Genomic DNA, 12793 nt, shown 5'->3' with positions numbered 1-12793 from the left:
CCCTTTCCCTGCTAAGAATTCAAGGACCTCCGACAGGTCTCTCCTTGGGCACCTGAGAAAGAATCATGGGTCTGGGGCTGGGGCAGGGAGGATGAATACATTCTCCTGCTGGTAATGAGACCTGGGTGTCACCTGCCTTCCATAACAAACAACACAGTTCCCTCACTTTCTTTAGCCCAGTGGGCCTTTGGAGACAAGCAGATTCTGGTCTAATTGTTCTGGGGTGGGGCTGGGACGCTGGTGGTTGTTAAGGCTTCCTGTCCACCCTTGGTAATTTTAATGTGCGGCTAGATTTGAGAAGCCCTCATCTATCTCTGATGTCGTTGTTTTAGTCACTAGTGCTGCTGTAACAGAAATACTACAAATGGATGGCTTTAACAAAGAGATATTTACTTCTGCACAGTAAAGTAGGCTAAAAGTCCAAATTCAGGGTGCCAGCTCCAGGGGAATGCTTTCTCTTTCTGTCGGCCTCCTCATCAGTCTTCCCCTGGTTGAGGAGCTTCTCAGGCACAGGGATCCCGGGTCCAAAGGATGTGATCTGCTCCCGGCACTGCTTTCTTGGTGGTATGAGGTCTCCCTGTCTCTCTGCTGGCTTCTTTCTTTTATATCTAAAGAGATTGCCTCAAAACACAATCCAATCTTGTAACTTGAGTCCTGCCTCACTAACACAACTGCTGCCCATCCTCTCCCTCATTAAGATCATAGAGGCAGGATTTACAACATATAGGAAAATCACGTAATACCGGGAATCATGGCCCAGCCAAATTGATACACCCAGTTTTTGGGGGGACTTAATTCAATCCATGACAGTCCTCAAATTTGAGTGTGCATCAGAATTACTGGAGGGCTTGTCGAAACCCAGATTGCCAGGCCTCACCCCCAGAGTCTCTGATTCAGTAGGTCTGGGCTGGGACCCAAGAATCCACAACTCTCACAAGTTCCCAGGTGTTGCTACTGCTGCTAGTCCAGGGACCAGACTTTGAGAAGCACTGATCCAGCCAGCTCTTCTTGGAACCCGCTCACACTTCAACCAGACACAGGATGTACACAGGCTTTTTCTCCCTGAGTAAAGTAGGGCTGTTTTTCTTGCTCGTAAAAACACCTCTTCTAAACCTAAGGAAGGGGACCCTTGTCCTAGCACCTGGGAGTGTAGGCCTAGCTGCCATTTCCTTCTTTTAAGCTTGAGCACAGATTTTCCCAGGGAGGACCATCCTGTCCCCCACTCTTCCCTTCCCTTCGTCCATCACAAACTGAGGCCAGGCAGCTGTGAGTACCATCCACATCCTTTGGTGAAAAGTATAGTCTCTGTCACACAGGTTTCCTTTGGCACCCCTGGCTCCCTATTTGGAGCCCCTCCCACCCTGGACACTGTCCTTGCCTCCCACCCCCTCAGATCCTCTCTGTCTTCCTGTCACTGCTCCCCAGGCTCCTTCACTCTTGCTAATTTCCCTGCTGGCAGCCTGGAGTTGATTCAGCTTCAGCTGGGTGTGCATTTTAACTACTCTGTAAGCTAAAGGGATGACATGATAATGATGGGACTGTAGGCATCCACCATCAAGTAGCGAAGGGTGTTTGGAGTCCTTGAAGTCACGCCCAGGAAGCCATGTACAGACATCCTCCAGGACTTCGTCTCCTCCTCCTCCAGGCAAGGCTCCAGGCTGGTTTGTGGACTGGGTGGAGGTGGATGCCCCATCTCTTGGAAAGTGTATGACATTTCCCTGTGGCCGCTGGCTGGCCAAGAATGAGGACGACGGGACCATCGTCAGGGACCTCTTCCACGCAGAGCTGCAGACAAGGCGGTACACACCATGTAGGAACCTCAGTGGCCAGGAGCCCAGCACCACCACCCCAACCGGGCCCTATCCTTTCTCTAGCTGGGACTCTGGGCCAGGCCAGCCTTGGAGATTTGGACCTCTTGCTCCTTCCCTACATTCCCTGGGCCCTGTGAGGCTGTGGGCAGAGCCCAAGGAAAGGCTTATTCCCAACTCCACCCCACACTAGCTGGTGACACAGGAGAGAACCTAATCTCTCTAGGCTCAGTTTCCTCATCTGCAAAATAGAGAAAAGAATGCAGTCAGTCTCCAAAAAGAAGAAATAGGTCTAATTGTAAAGGTCATTATCAATGCCATCTGCCAATCCTTTTTCTAGTCGTTAACACCCCAAAGAAATCACCACTGTAAGATTTTCTCCTGATTCGGGAGGAAAAAAAAAGAAAATAGGAGGTAAATGTAATTCCTTTACAGGCTAAAGGAAAAGAGGACAGGGAGCAATTTGGTGGTTTTTGACACTTCCCTTCCACCACCATCATCAGAAAGCGTGTATTAAATGTGTATATATGTGTAGCTATGCACTAGGTCCGGGGAATCAAACTGAAATAAACACTACTAAGACTTTGTCTGAATTTGCTGAAATCTGAACCAAACCCAGAGAATACAATTTTTCTCTAAATAATTGTTGTATGCCATCAAGTCAATTCCAGGTCATAGTGACCCTATATAACATTGTAGAGTGGCTTACAGGCTTTCCCAGGCTGTAATCTTTATGGAATCAGATTGACACGTCTTTTCTCCCAAGGAGCGGCTGGTGGGTTCGAACTGCCAACCTTTTAATTAGCAGCCTGTAAGAGACTTGACAATTGCACCACCAGGGCTCCATAACTAAGTAATTAACTGTAGCAGAAAGATTTCCCCCAAACAACTCATACTGAAACAGTATGAATTAGTCATGAACTTTTTTTTTTTTTTTTTTGAGGTGGGGCCGGTAAAGCAATTTAACTTTATCTTCTGGGTGAAAGTTTGGAAAAACGTGTCATTTCCCTCTACTAAAGCCCCTGGCCGGGCATATACAAAGCAGACCCTCTGATCAAGCCCCTACCCCCAGGAGGAGTTACCTGCTATCTAGGACAGACACTGACTTGACAGGTGCACAGGCCTGGAGCAGTATTGGGTGGGACCCTTGAGGACAGAGTAGACATTTACATGGAGAGGGTGAGAGAGAGGAAGGGAGAGGTGGAGCTGACAGGAATGGAAACGCTCCTCACTATACCTGCTTCCTGGACCTGCAGCTTCTCCCTACTTCCCCCAGGGCCAGCCTTCCTCTCTTCAAAAATAAAAAAGAGAGTGTTTGTGGCCTGATCTTGGATTTATTCAGTTCTAGCTTGATATTAAAAGAAAGCCATTTGCCCTTTGTTGTCAACTCACATCTCTCCCCCCCAAAAAAAAGGTCATCAAAGACTTGACTTTGCCTACTGAGGCGGTGTGGCACCAACTTACAGGTGGAAGTATGCTGGGTGGGAGCACAGGGGAGGGGACTGTGCTCAGAGCCCCTTCCCTGCCTGGTGACTGTCTCAGAGATCCAGGGGACTGGGAGCTGCAGGCCAAGGGATGGTGGGAAAGATTTTGTTCTCAGCTACCAACCAAAAGTTTGGTAGTTTGAACCTACCAAGTGGTGCCTCGGAAGAAAGACCTAGCAGTCTGCTGCTGCAAAAATTACATCCAAGAAAACTCTGTGGAGCAGTTCTACCCTACAACACATGTGGTTGCCATGAGTCGGGGCTGACTCCATGGCAATGGGTTTTTTTGTTGTTGTTGTTATTGTTGCTGTTGTTTAGAAAGGAACTTGGAATTAGATTTGGTGGCTCATCAAAGCCGCCCAGTATGCCTGAAACCATGAAGAGCAGACAAGATGGAGCTGCCCATGGACTGGTGGACATGTACTGCCCACATAGGAGAGATATTAATGAGGAAAGAGACCGCTGGGCGGCACTACAGGCTTCACAGAGAGACTCACGCCATATTAGTGCTGGAAGGACCTTCGGTTTCAACCTGTGCTCCAGAGAAGCCTGGCAGTAGTAGGAGGAGTCTCAGGGCTACCGGTGGAGGGAGGGGAAGACTGAGAAGGAAAGCCCCTCCCCACTTCATGCCACCCCGCAGCTCCACAGCTTTGAAAAGCCTTTTCTGAATATTCTTCTTTTTTTTTTTTTTCAAATACTATTGATAAATGTATTTGTAGGAGTTCCATGGTTTTAAAAAAAAACTGAAAACCACAGATCTCGTTAATCCCCTCATTGTATAGGTGAGGAAACTGAGGCCTAGAGAAGTGAAGCCATTTGCCCAAGGACACACAGCTACCTAATGGCAGAAGCAGAGCCAGAAACCAGAAACCAAATCTGGGCCCAGGCCTGGAGCAATGAGGGCTGAACCATGGGCTGTTTCTGTCCAGAAAATTCCAGGGCTTCTGCCACTGTCAGCCAGCTCAAGAAAACTCAAATCCTATTTCCAGCTTCTCCGCTCAAGGTCTCCCAGGCATTAAGCCAGGGAGAAATCCAAGAAGATTTAGAGAAAAGGGCTGCGCGCAGCAGAAATGGTGCCTCCGTTATTGCCTGAGGGCCTGGCAGGGTCAACGGTGTTTTCCCTCAGTGGAGGGCCCCACTCAGGCCATTGTGGGGCTGACGGTCACCTCCATGACCACCCCTCCTTGTGGCTTGTGGGTAGTCAGCAGTACTTTTTCCCTATTCATGACAACAACACCTCTAGAGGTTGACCGCACAGGCTCTTGGGGTCAGATAAACCTAGAGTCAAGTTCAAGTTCCACTGTTGATCAGTCGTGTGACCATGGGCAAGTTACTTCACCTCTCTGTGACTCAGTTTTCTCATCCCTAAAATGGGGATATAAAAATACCTACTCTGTAAGGTCCTTTTGAAGATTAAATGAGACAAGGAATGTAGAGTGCTTAGTACGGAATCTGGTGTATAACAAGTACTCAATGAATGATAACTATTACTACTATAGTAAAGTTGCCACAATTATAAATGAAAAGTAAATTTGTCCTCTGGAAAAGGTTGGGGCCACCTGTGAGAAGTGACTTCTAATAATGACTCCTTTTAAGGGTCAAGATCATAGGATAGGACAGATTTCCAAATGTACTGTGTCTCTGAGTTTTTTAATTTTCATTTACTGTGGCCCAGAGTAAGTATCTAATTCATATACGTACGCAACAAATAAAATTGTCACGAGAAAAGATTTACCCTCACTATGTGCAACGTGCAGTGTTTTCTATATGATTCTATTCAATTCCATATATTTAAAAAATTACTGCTGACAACCCATGAAATCCTTTTTGAACCCTGCTAATGGATCTCAATCCATAGTGAGAACACACTTTTTAGACTACTGGCCTCAAACATAGTGTAAAGTGTGAGTTAAAGATTTAGATCCCTGGGCCCAACTCCAGAGAATCTGAGGAGAGGTTTGGGAATCTGTATTTTTAATAAGGAACCCGAGTTTCTGGCACAAAGAGTCCTCAGCCCAAATGCTAAGGAATGCCGGTCTCTACTCTTGCTGGTGGTCACTGCCAGGAAGCCACTTGCTGGCAGCACCGATGGGTCCACTCTTTGTTACAGACAGACAATTCCTGGTGGGAACAGTTTTCTGCCAAGCTCAGTGGACCCTGGCACATCCCTGACCCCAGTGTCTCCCCTCCCCTATAAAAAACAAAAGAGTTGTTGTCAAGTTGATTCCAACTCACAGCGAACCCATGTGTGTCAGAGAAGAACTGTGCTCCACAGGGTTTTCAATGGCTGACTTTTTGGAAGTAGATCACCAGGTCTTTCTTCTGAGGTGCCTTTGGGTGGACTCGAACCTGCAACCTTTCAGTTAGCAGCAGAATGCATTAACCACTTGTACCACCGAGGGACTCTCCTCCCTTATAGGAGCTCTATAAAATAAGGGAGCTGAATCAGGGGATCCATAAGGCCTCCCTCTGCATCCAACAAAACAACGGGCCAGGCTCCCTGTGGGGGGGTGGGGGAGGGCAGGCCAGCCTAGACCGAGTGAGGGTTGGGACGAGGGGAGAGGGAAGAATTCTCACCACTGTGTCCTGGCTGATCCGATTGGTGAGTTGCACCCAAAATATAACGCTTTTGTTTACAGTGTCTATAGCTAAGCACCACATTGAGGACGTTTTACAGATGAGGAAACTGAGGTTCCTAAGTAGCTTGCCAGTCAGAGCTGAGATTCGAGCCAAGCAAGGCTTGTCTGGCTTGAAAGCCTCTGCTTTCACCAAACCTGCTGTACCAGCTTTGTGATGTGAGAGGTGCAGAGACCCTGGTCTGAGGGGACAGGGTGCTTGACAGGGACTCCCACCTGTGGTTGCTAGGCAACCATGGGGAGGTCTAGGGCCCCTGGCAGCAGTTCCCGGGTAGAGGGGCCTGGGCAGTGGGGAAGAACTTGACCTCGCCCACACATGTTTTCTGTTCTCACATCCTCTCTGACTGCTCTCTGGTCGCCACTCTCAGTTGTCCCTTATGAGATCACCCTTTATACCAGCGATGTCTTTGCTGCTGGGACGGATGCCAACATCTTCATCATCATCTATGGCTGCGACGCCGTGTGCACCCAGCAGAAGTACCTGTGCACCAACAAGCGGGAGCAGAAATTGTTCTTTGAGAGGAAGTCCGCCTCCCGTTTCATCGTGGAGGTACCTGGGCTCAGCAGGCTGCTGGCAGTTGCGGGGAGCAAGGACTGAGGGTTGGGGGTCAGACAGAGGGGAGGAGAAGGAATCTTGAATTCAGGGGCAGGACACACGTGCTGAGATTATCCACGTGACTGTGAACCCTGCCTGGCTCCTCCAGGATGGTGGTTAGGATCAAAGGAGAGAACAAGTGAAGAGGGCTCAGGAAAATTCGAGGCCCGATCCCAATGGGGCATCCCCAGTGCCACCAGCCAGGACAGACAAATGCTCGCAGCAGAGTATGGCATCCAGACTGCTAGTTCTGGTGTGCTGGGGGAGGTGGGAGTCCCGCCACTGGTTATCACATAGAGATAAGTTCTCCTGGTTCGTGGCTCAGCTCTCAGACTTTAGCCAAACGTGATACAGAAGAACCTCCGGTATGCTCCACACTCGCCGTTGGGTGTAGGTCTGGTTCAGTGTTTGCCCTGGGTGTAGGTCACAGCCCCTTGGCATCCTGTACTTGTCAATCAACTGCATACTCAGTGTGCCTCCCCTGTGTGGCCAGCTGTGTACTAGGTCAGTGGGAGACACAAGAGAAGGGGAGGACACCAACCCTGCCTTCAAGGGGCTTACAGTCTAGTTGAGGACCCCAGACCTACACACAAAGCTAATGAGAGGGTCCAGTCATTGCTATAACAACTGGCCCTATGGGCACTGTCATTTGGCTTTACCTACATTAACTCGTGTAACCTTACAACAACTCTGTGCTGTAATTATCCCTGTTTAAAGGTGGGGAAACTGAGGCATGGAGCATTTAGTATCTTACTTAAAAATTACAAAGCTGGGACACAGTGGAGGCAGGATTCAACCCAAGATGATTGGCTCTAGAATAAGTGCTCTCAGCCACTGCAGTAGCCTGGCAAATGGTAGAAAGGACAAGTGGTGCAGCAACAGAACGAGCTATGGTGTTCAGAGAAAGGATAAGCCAATGGCGGCCAGGAGTGATGAGAGAGGGCTCCCTGGAAGAGGTGGCTCTGAGCTGGGCCTGAGGGATAATCAGGATCAAGGTGCAGAGGCCTTCCCAGCGAAGGAAATAGCATGGTTAACAGCCAGAGGTGGAAATAAGCACAGCAAGTGATTGGAGGTTTGGCCTCCACAGGAGGAGAGTGATGTGGCTTGGGTAGAGGACAAGGATGCTGTTGTTGTTATTAGTTGGCTCCAACACATGGCAACTCCATGATCTTCACGATTCTTGGTATGCTGAAGCCCACTGTTGTGGCTACTGTGTAGTGTGAGTGTTTTCCAACCTAGGGGCTCATCTTCCAGCGCTATATCAGACAATATTCTGTTGTGAGCCATGGTGTTTTCATTGGCTAGTTTTCTGAAGTAGATCACCAGGTCTTTCTAGCCTGTTTTAGTCTGGAAGCTCCACTGAAACCTGTCCACCATAGGTGGCGCTACTGGTATTTGAAATACCAGTGGCATAGCTTTCAGCACCACAGGAACACGCAAGCCACCACAGTACAACACACTGACAGACCGGTGGTGGGGGCAGGGACGAACCAGGAATTAAAGGGGAAGATAGGGAGACCCTGAAGGAGAGGAGCTGGGAGCTCTGAGTCTGGACTGCCTAGGTAGTGGGACCTTTTGACAGGCGTTCCTTATTTTGTGGTGGGAAACAAGGTTCTCTGCCCCTTCCTTCTTCTTTGGCCAGTCTGTGTCCCAGGGGACTCCCTGCATGCTCCCCGCCTTTTCTGGGCACCGTCAGCGTGTGTGGGAAGGTCTGCTGCCTTTGCTGAGTGTTTTAACAAGGAAAACACAAGGGTGAATCATTTGCCCACACCACACTAACATCTCTTCCACCCAAGATGTCTTGGCTTGTGACTCATCCAAGCCTGATGTCATCAGTGGCTGAGGACTGGGATTACACCTCAGCATGATTTCCGGGGACTTTAATCAATGAAGTCCCTACTGATAACAGTCAGAATTTGTCAGTAATTTGTTGGTATTTCTCTTTTCTGCTCAAATGTACCTGGGTCTTGGGGGCATATGAGAGCTTGGAAAACAAATGAAAAAGCTTTGTCTCCTGGTGTCTGTCCCTCTGCCTTCTCTGCTCCTGTCTCTCTACTTCTCTTTTCTGATCCATCTTCAGGGAAGAGGGAGAGCTCTAGGTTCAGGCTTTGTCTGCCTCAGCCACTAACTCAAGAGCAAGCCACTCCCTCTCTGTGGCCTCATCCTAAAACAAAGGGGTTGGTCAGGAAAATCACCATAATAGTTGTCATGGATTGAATTAGGTCCCCCCAAAAATGTGTGTATCAGTTTGGCTGGGCCATGATTCCTGGTACTGTGTGATTTTCCTATATGTTGTAAATCCTGCCTGTATGATGCTAACGAGGGAGGATGGGCGGCAGTTGTGTTAGTGAAGCAGGAGTCAATCTACAAGATTGGATTGTGTCTTGAGAAAATCTCTTGAGATATAAAAGACAGAAGCAAGCAGAGAGAGAGGGTAACCTTGTATCACCAAGAAAGCAGTGCCAGGAGCTGAGTGTGTCCTTTGGACTTGAGGTCCCTGCACAGAGAAGCTCCTAGTCTGGGAGAAGATTGATGAGAAGACCGACAGAGAGAGAATACCTTCCCCTAGAGCTGACACCCTGAATTTGGACTTTTAGCCTACCTTACTGTGAGAAAATAAACTTCCTTTGTTAAAGCCATCCACTTGTGATATTTCTGTTATAACAGCACTAGATGACTAAGACAACAGCTAACATTTATTGGGCACTTCCCATAAGCCAGGTCCTGGGTAGTGCAAACGGTTTGCACTCGACTACTAACTGAAATGTTAGCAGTTTGAACCCACCCTGTGGCATCACGAAAGGCCTGGAAATCTGCTATCTAAAGGTTTTTGTTGTTGTTGGATGCCGTTGAATGGATTTTCAATTCATAGTGACTCCATGTGACAGAGTAGAGCTGCCCCCATAGGATTTCCTAGGCTGTAGTCTTTATGGGAGCAGATCGCCAGGTCTTTCTCCTGTGGAGACACTGGGTAAGTTTGAACTGCCAACCTTTTGGTTGGTAGCCAAGTGCTTCATCTTTGCACCACCAGAACTCCTTCCATAAAGATTATAGCCAAGAAAACTCTATGGAACTCAGTTCTACTCTGTAACTCATGGGGTTGCCATCAGTCAGAATCTACTCTACAGCTATGTTGAATTTGGTTTGGTTTCTCCCATTTACTAGCCCTATTATAAGCACTTGCTTGCTGATAGTGAAGAGGACTTGAAGCACTTCCTGATGAAGATCAAAGACTACAGCCTTCAGTATGGATCACACCTCAATATAAAGAAAACATAAATCCTCACAACTGGACCAATAAGCAGCATCATGATAAATGGAGAAAAGATTGAAGCTGTCAAGGATTTCATTTTACTTGGCTCCACAATCAACACCCATGGAAGCAGCAGTCAAGAAATCAAATGACGCATTGCGTTGGGCAAATCTGCTGCAAAAGACCTCTTTCAAGTGTTGAAAAGCGAAGATGACACCTTGAAGACTAAGGTGTGCCTGACCCAAGCCATGGTGCTTTCGATCACCTCCTATGCATGTGAAAGCTGGACAATGAATAAGGAAGACCAAAGAAGAATCAATGTCTTTGAATTATGGTGTTGGCAAAGCACATTGAACATGCCATGGACTGTCAAAAGAATGAACAAATCTGTCTTGGAAGAAGTATAGGCAGTAGGCTCCCTAGAAGTGAGGCTTGAGAAACTTTGTCTCACATACTTTGGACATGTTACCAGAAGGGATCAGTCCCTGGAGAAGGACATCATGCTTGGTAAAACAGAGGATCAGGGAAAGAGAAGACCCTCAATGTGGCTGCAACAATGGGCTCAAGCATAACAACGATTGTGAGGATGGCGCAGGACTGGGCAGTGTTTCATTCTGTTGTACATAGAGTCGCTATGAGTCGGCACCTAACAACAACATTCTAAGCATTTGATGTATATCAATACATTTAATCTCATCACAATTCCAAGAGTTAGGTGCTATGATCATCCCAGTTTACAGATAAGGAAACAGAGCACAGGAAGGTTAAATAACTTGCCTAAGGTGTCATAATTAAAGAATGGCAGAGCTGGGGTTTGAACTCAAGCATTTCGATTCTAGAGCCTTCTCTAACTCTTTCATTTCTCGGGAGAGCAGCAGAGTCTCTCCTGAGGCTGATGTCCTCTGAGTCCATCTCTGATGCCACTATGGCCCACCAACCATTGACAGCAGTTCTCTGAAAGGCCTTCTTGCTCTCTGAGGGTCTTGGATGAGATCGCCACCCCAGCATACACAACAGAGTAACTGGGTGACTAAGGTCACAAAAATCTCTTGGAGGCCTTAGACCCACATATCTCAAACCTCAAAGAGATGAGCCAGGGAAGGAGGAATAGGGGCTTCTGAACAAAGAGAGAGGTGGCAAATCTTCACTCTTTGGTTCTGCAGTCAGCAATGTGTCCTCAGGGGAGATTCTGTGCACCAAGGATTTCGGCAATCGCTTCCCATGCTCTTCGCAATGTGAAAGAACAAGATTTTCTTAAAAATGTCCTTGGGGCAGGGATTTGGGGACTACGGCTTCAGGAGACATAGAAGTCAATTGGAAAAATAAATTCTATTAAGAAAACATTCTTCATCCCACTTTGAAGTGTGGCGTCTGGGGTCTTAAATGCTAACAAGCGGCCATCTAAGATGCATCAATTGGTCTCAACCCACCTGGATCAAAGGAGAATGAAGAACACCAAGGTCACAAGATAATTATGAGCCCAAGAGACAGAAAGGGCCACATGAACTAGAGACTTACATCATCCTGAGACCAGAAGAACTAGATGGTGCCTGGTCACAACCGATGACTGCCCTGACAGGGAGCACAACAGAGAACCCCTGAGCGAGCAGGAGAACAGTGGGATGCAGGCCCCAAATTCTCATAAAAAGACCAGACTTAATGGTCTGACTGAGACTAGAAGAATCCCAGTGGTCATGGTCCCCAAATCTTCTGTTGGCCCAGGATAGAAACCATTGTGGGAGACAATTAATCGGACATGGAATGGAATGGACAATGGGTTGGAGAGAGATGCTGAGGAGGAGTGAGCTACCTGTGACACTTGAGACTGTGTTGGCATCCCTGTCTGGAGGGAAGATGGGAGGGTAGAGAGGGTTAGAAACTGGCAAAACAGTCATGAAAGGAGAGACTGGAAGGAGGGAGCGGGCTGACTCATTAGGGGGAGAGTGAATGGGAGTATGTAGTAAGGTGTATATAAGTTTATATGTGAGAGAGTGACCTGATTTGTAAACTTTCACTGAAAGCACAATGAAAATGATTATTTTTTTTAAAAATGTCCTTGGAACTAGCTTCAGCCTGTAATCACCAGGCACTGTTTAATCATTCAGAAAGCCCCTCGGGGGCTCACACATTTCCCCAGATGGCCATTTTGAACTCGGATTCTCACTTCTCTGAAGAAGTGTGGGCAAGGGACCAATGGGGAGTTGTCTGGGAGAGCGCAGCAGGTGGGGCATCCTTGTTAATTCTCAGAGTTTCCAGAGATATGGGGCTCTGCCAGTCACTTAGAACTAGGGTGTTGACAAAAAGAGCCATGTCTGAGATCTTAGACCCATCAGTGACCTGAGGGAATTACCCTGTCTCCTCCCCTGCCCTCAGCTGGATAAGATGCAATTCCCCTCATTTTATAGATGGGGGAGTTGAGGCCTGGAGGGTCAAGTGGCTTGTTGGGATGGTTCTGTGTGTAGTGCTAATAGGCCCCCTGTCTTAGTCATCTAGTGCTGCCATAACAGAAATACCACGAGTGCATGGCTTTAACAAAGAGAAATTTATTTCCTCACAAGTCTAGTAGGTTACAAGTCCAAATTCAGGGTGTCAGCTCCAGGAGAAGGCTTTCTCTCTTTGTCGGCTGTGGAGGAAGGTCCTTGTCCTCAGTCTTCCCCAGGTTCAGAAGCTTCTCAGGTGCAGGGACCCCATGTCCAAAGGACGTGCTCTGCTCCTGGTGTTGCTTTCTTGGAGGTACGAAGACCCCCAACTCTCTGCTTGCTTCCCTTTCCTTTTATCTCTTGAGAGATATAATGTGGTGCAGGCCACACCCCAGGGAAACTCGCTTTACCTTTGATCAGGGAAGAGACCTGAGTAAGAGTGGTGTTACAATCCCACCCTTATCCTCTCAACATAAAATTAGAATCACAAAATGGAGGACAACCACACAATTCTGGGAATCATGGCCTAACCAAGTTGATACACACATTTTGGGGGGGACAGAATTCAATCCATGACACCCCCCTTAGCTGCCAAGA

General features: G+C 47.9%; 1 protein-coding gene across 1 annotated transcript in view; it reads left to right on the top strand.

The window, feature by feature from the left end:
- Positions 1-12793, top strand: part of LOXHD1 (lipoxygenase homology PLAT domains 1) — a 186099-nt gene that overhangs the window by 126001 nt on the left and 47305 nt on the right. The window contains exons 25-26 of the mRNA XM_049901744.1: positions 1646-1810; positions 6297-6478. Of these exons, the coding sequence (XP_049757701.1) occupies positions 1646-1810; positions 6297-6478 (347 nt within the window). The remainder of the gene's footprint in view (positions 1-1645; positions 1811-6296; positions 6479-12793) is intronic.

This window comes from Elephas maximus, chromosome 11, assembly GCF_024166365.1.
Source record: "Elephas maximus indicus isolate mEleMax1 chromosome 11, mEleMax1 primary haplotype, whole genome shotgun sequence".
NCBI classification, from domain to species: Eukaryota; Metazoa; Chordata; class Mammalia; order Proboscidea; family Elephantidae; genus Elephas; species Elephas maximus.
Note: the sequence above shows the minus strand (reverse complement) of the source record. Positions and strands in the feature narration are given on the sequence as shown.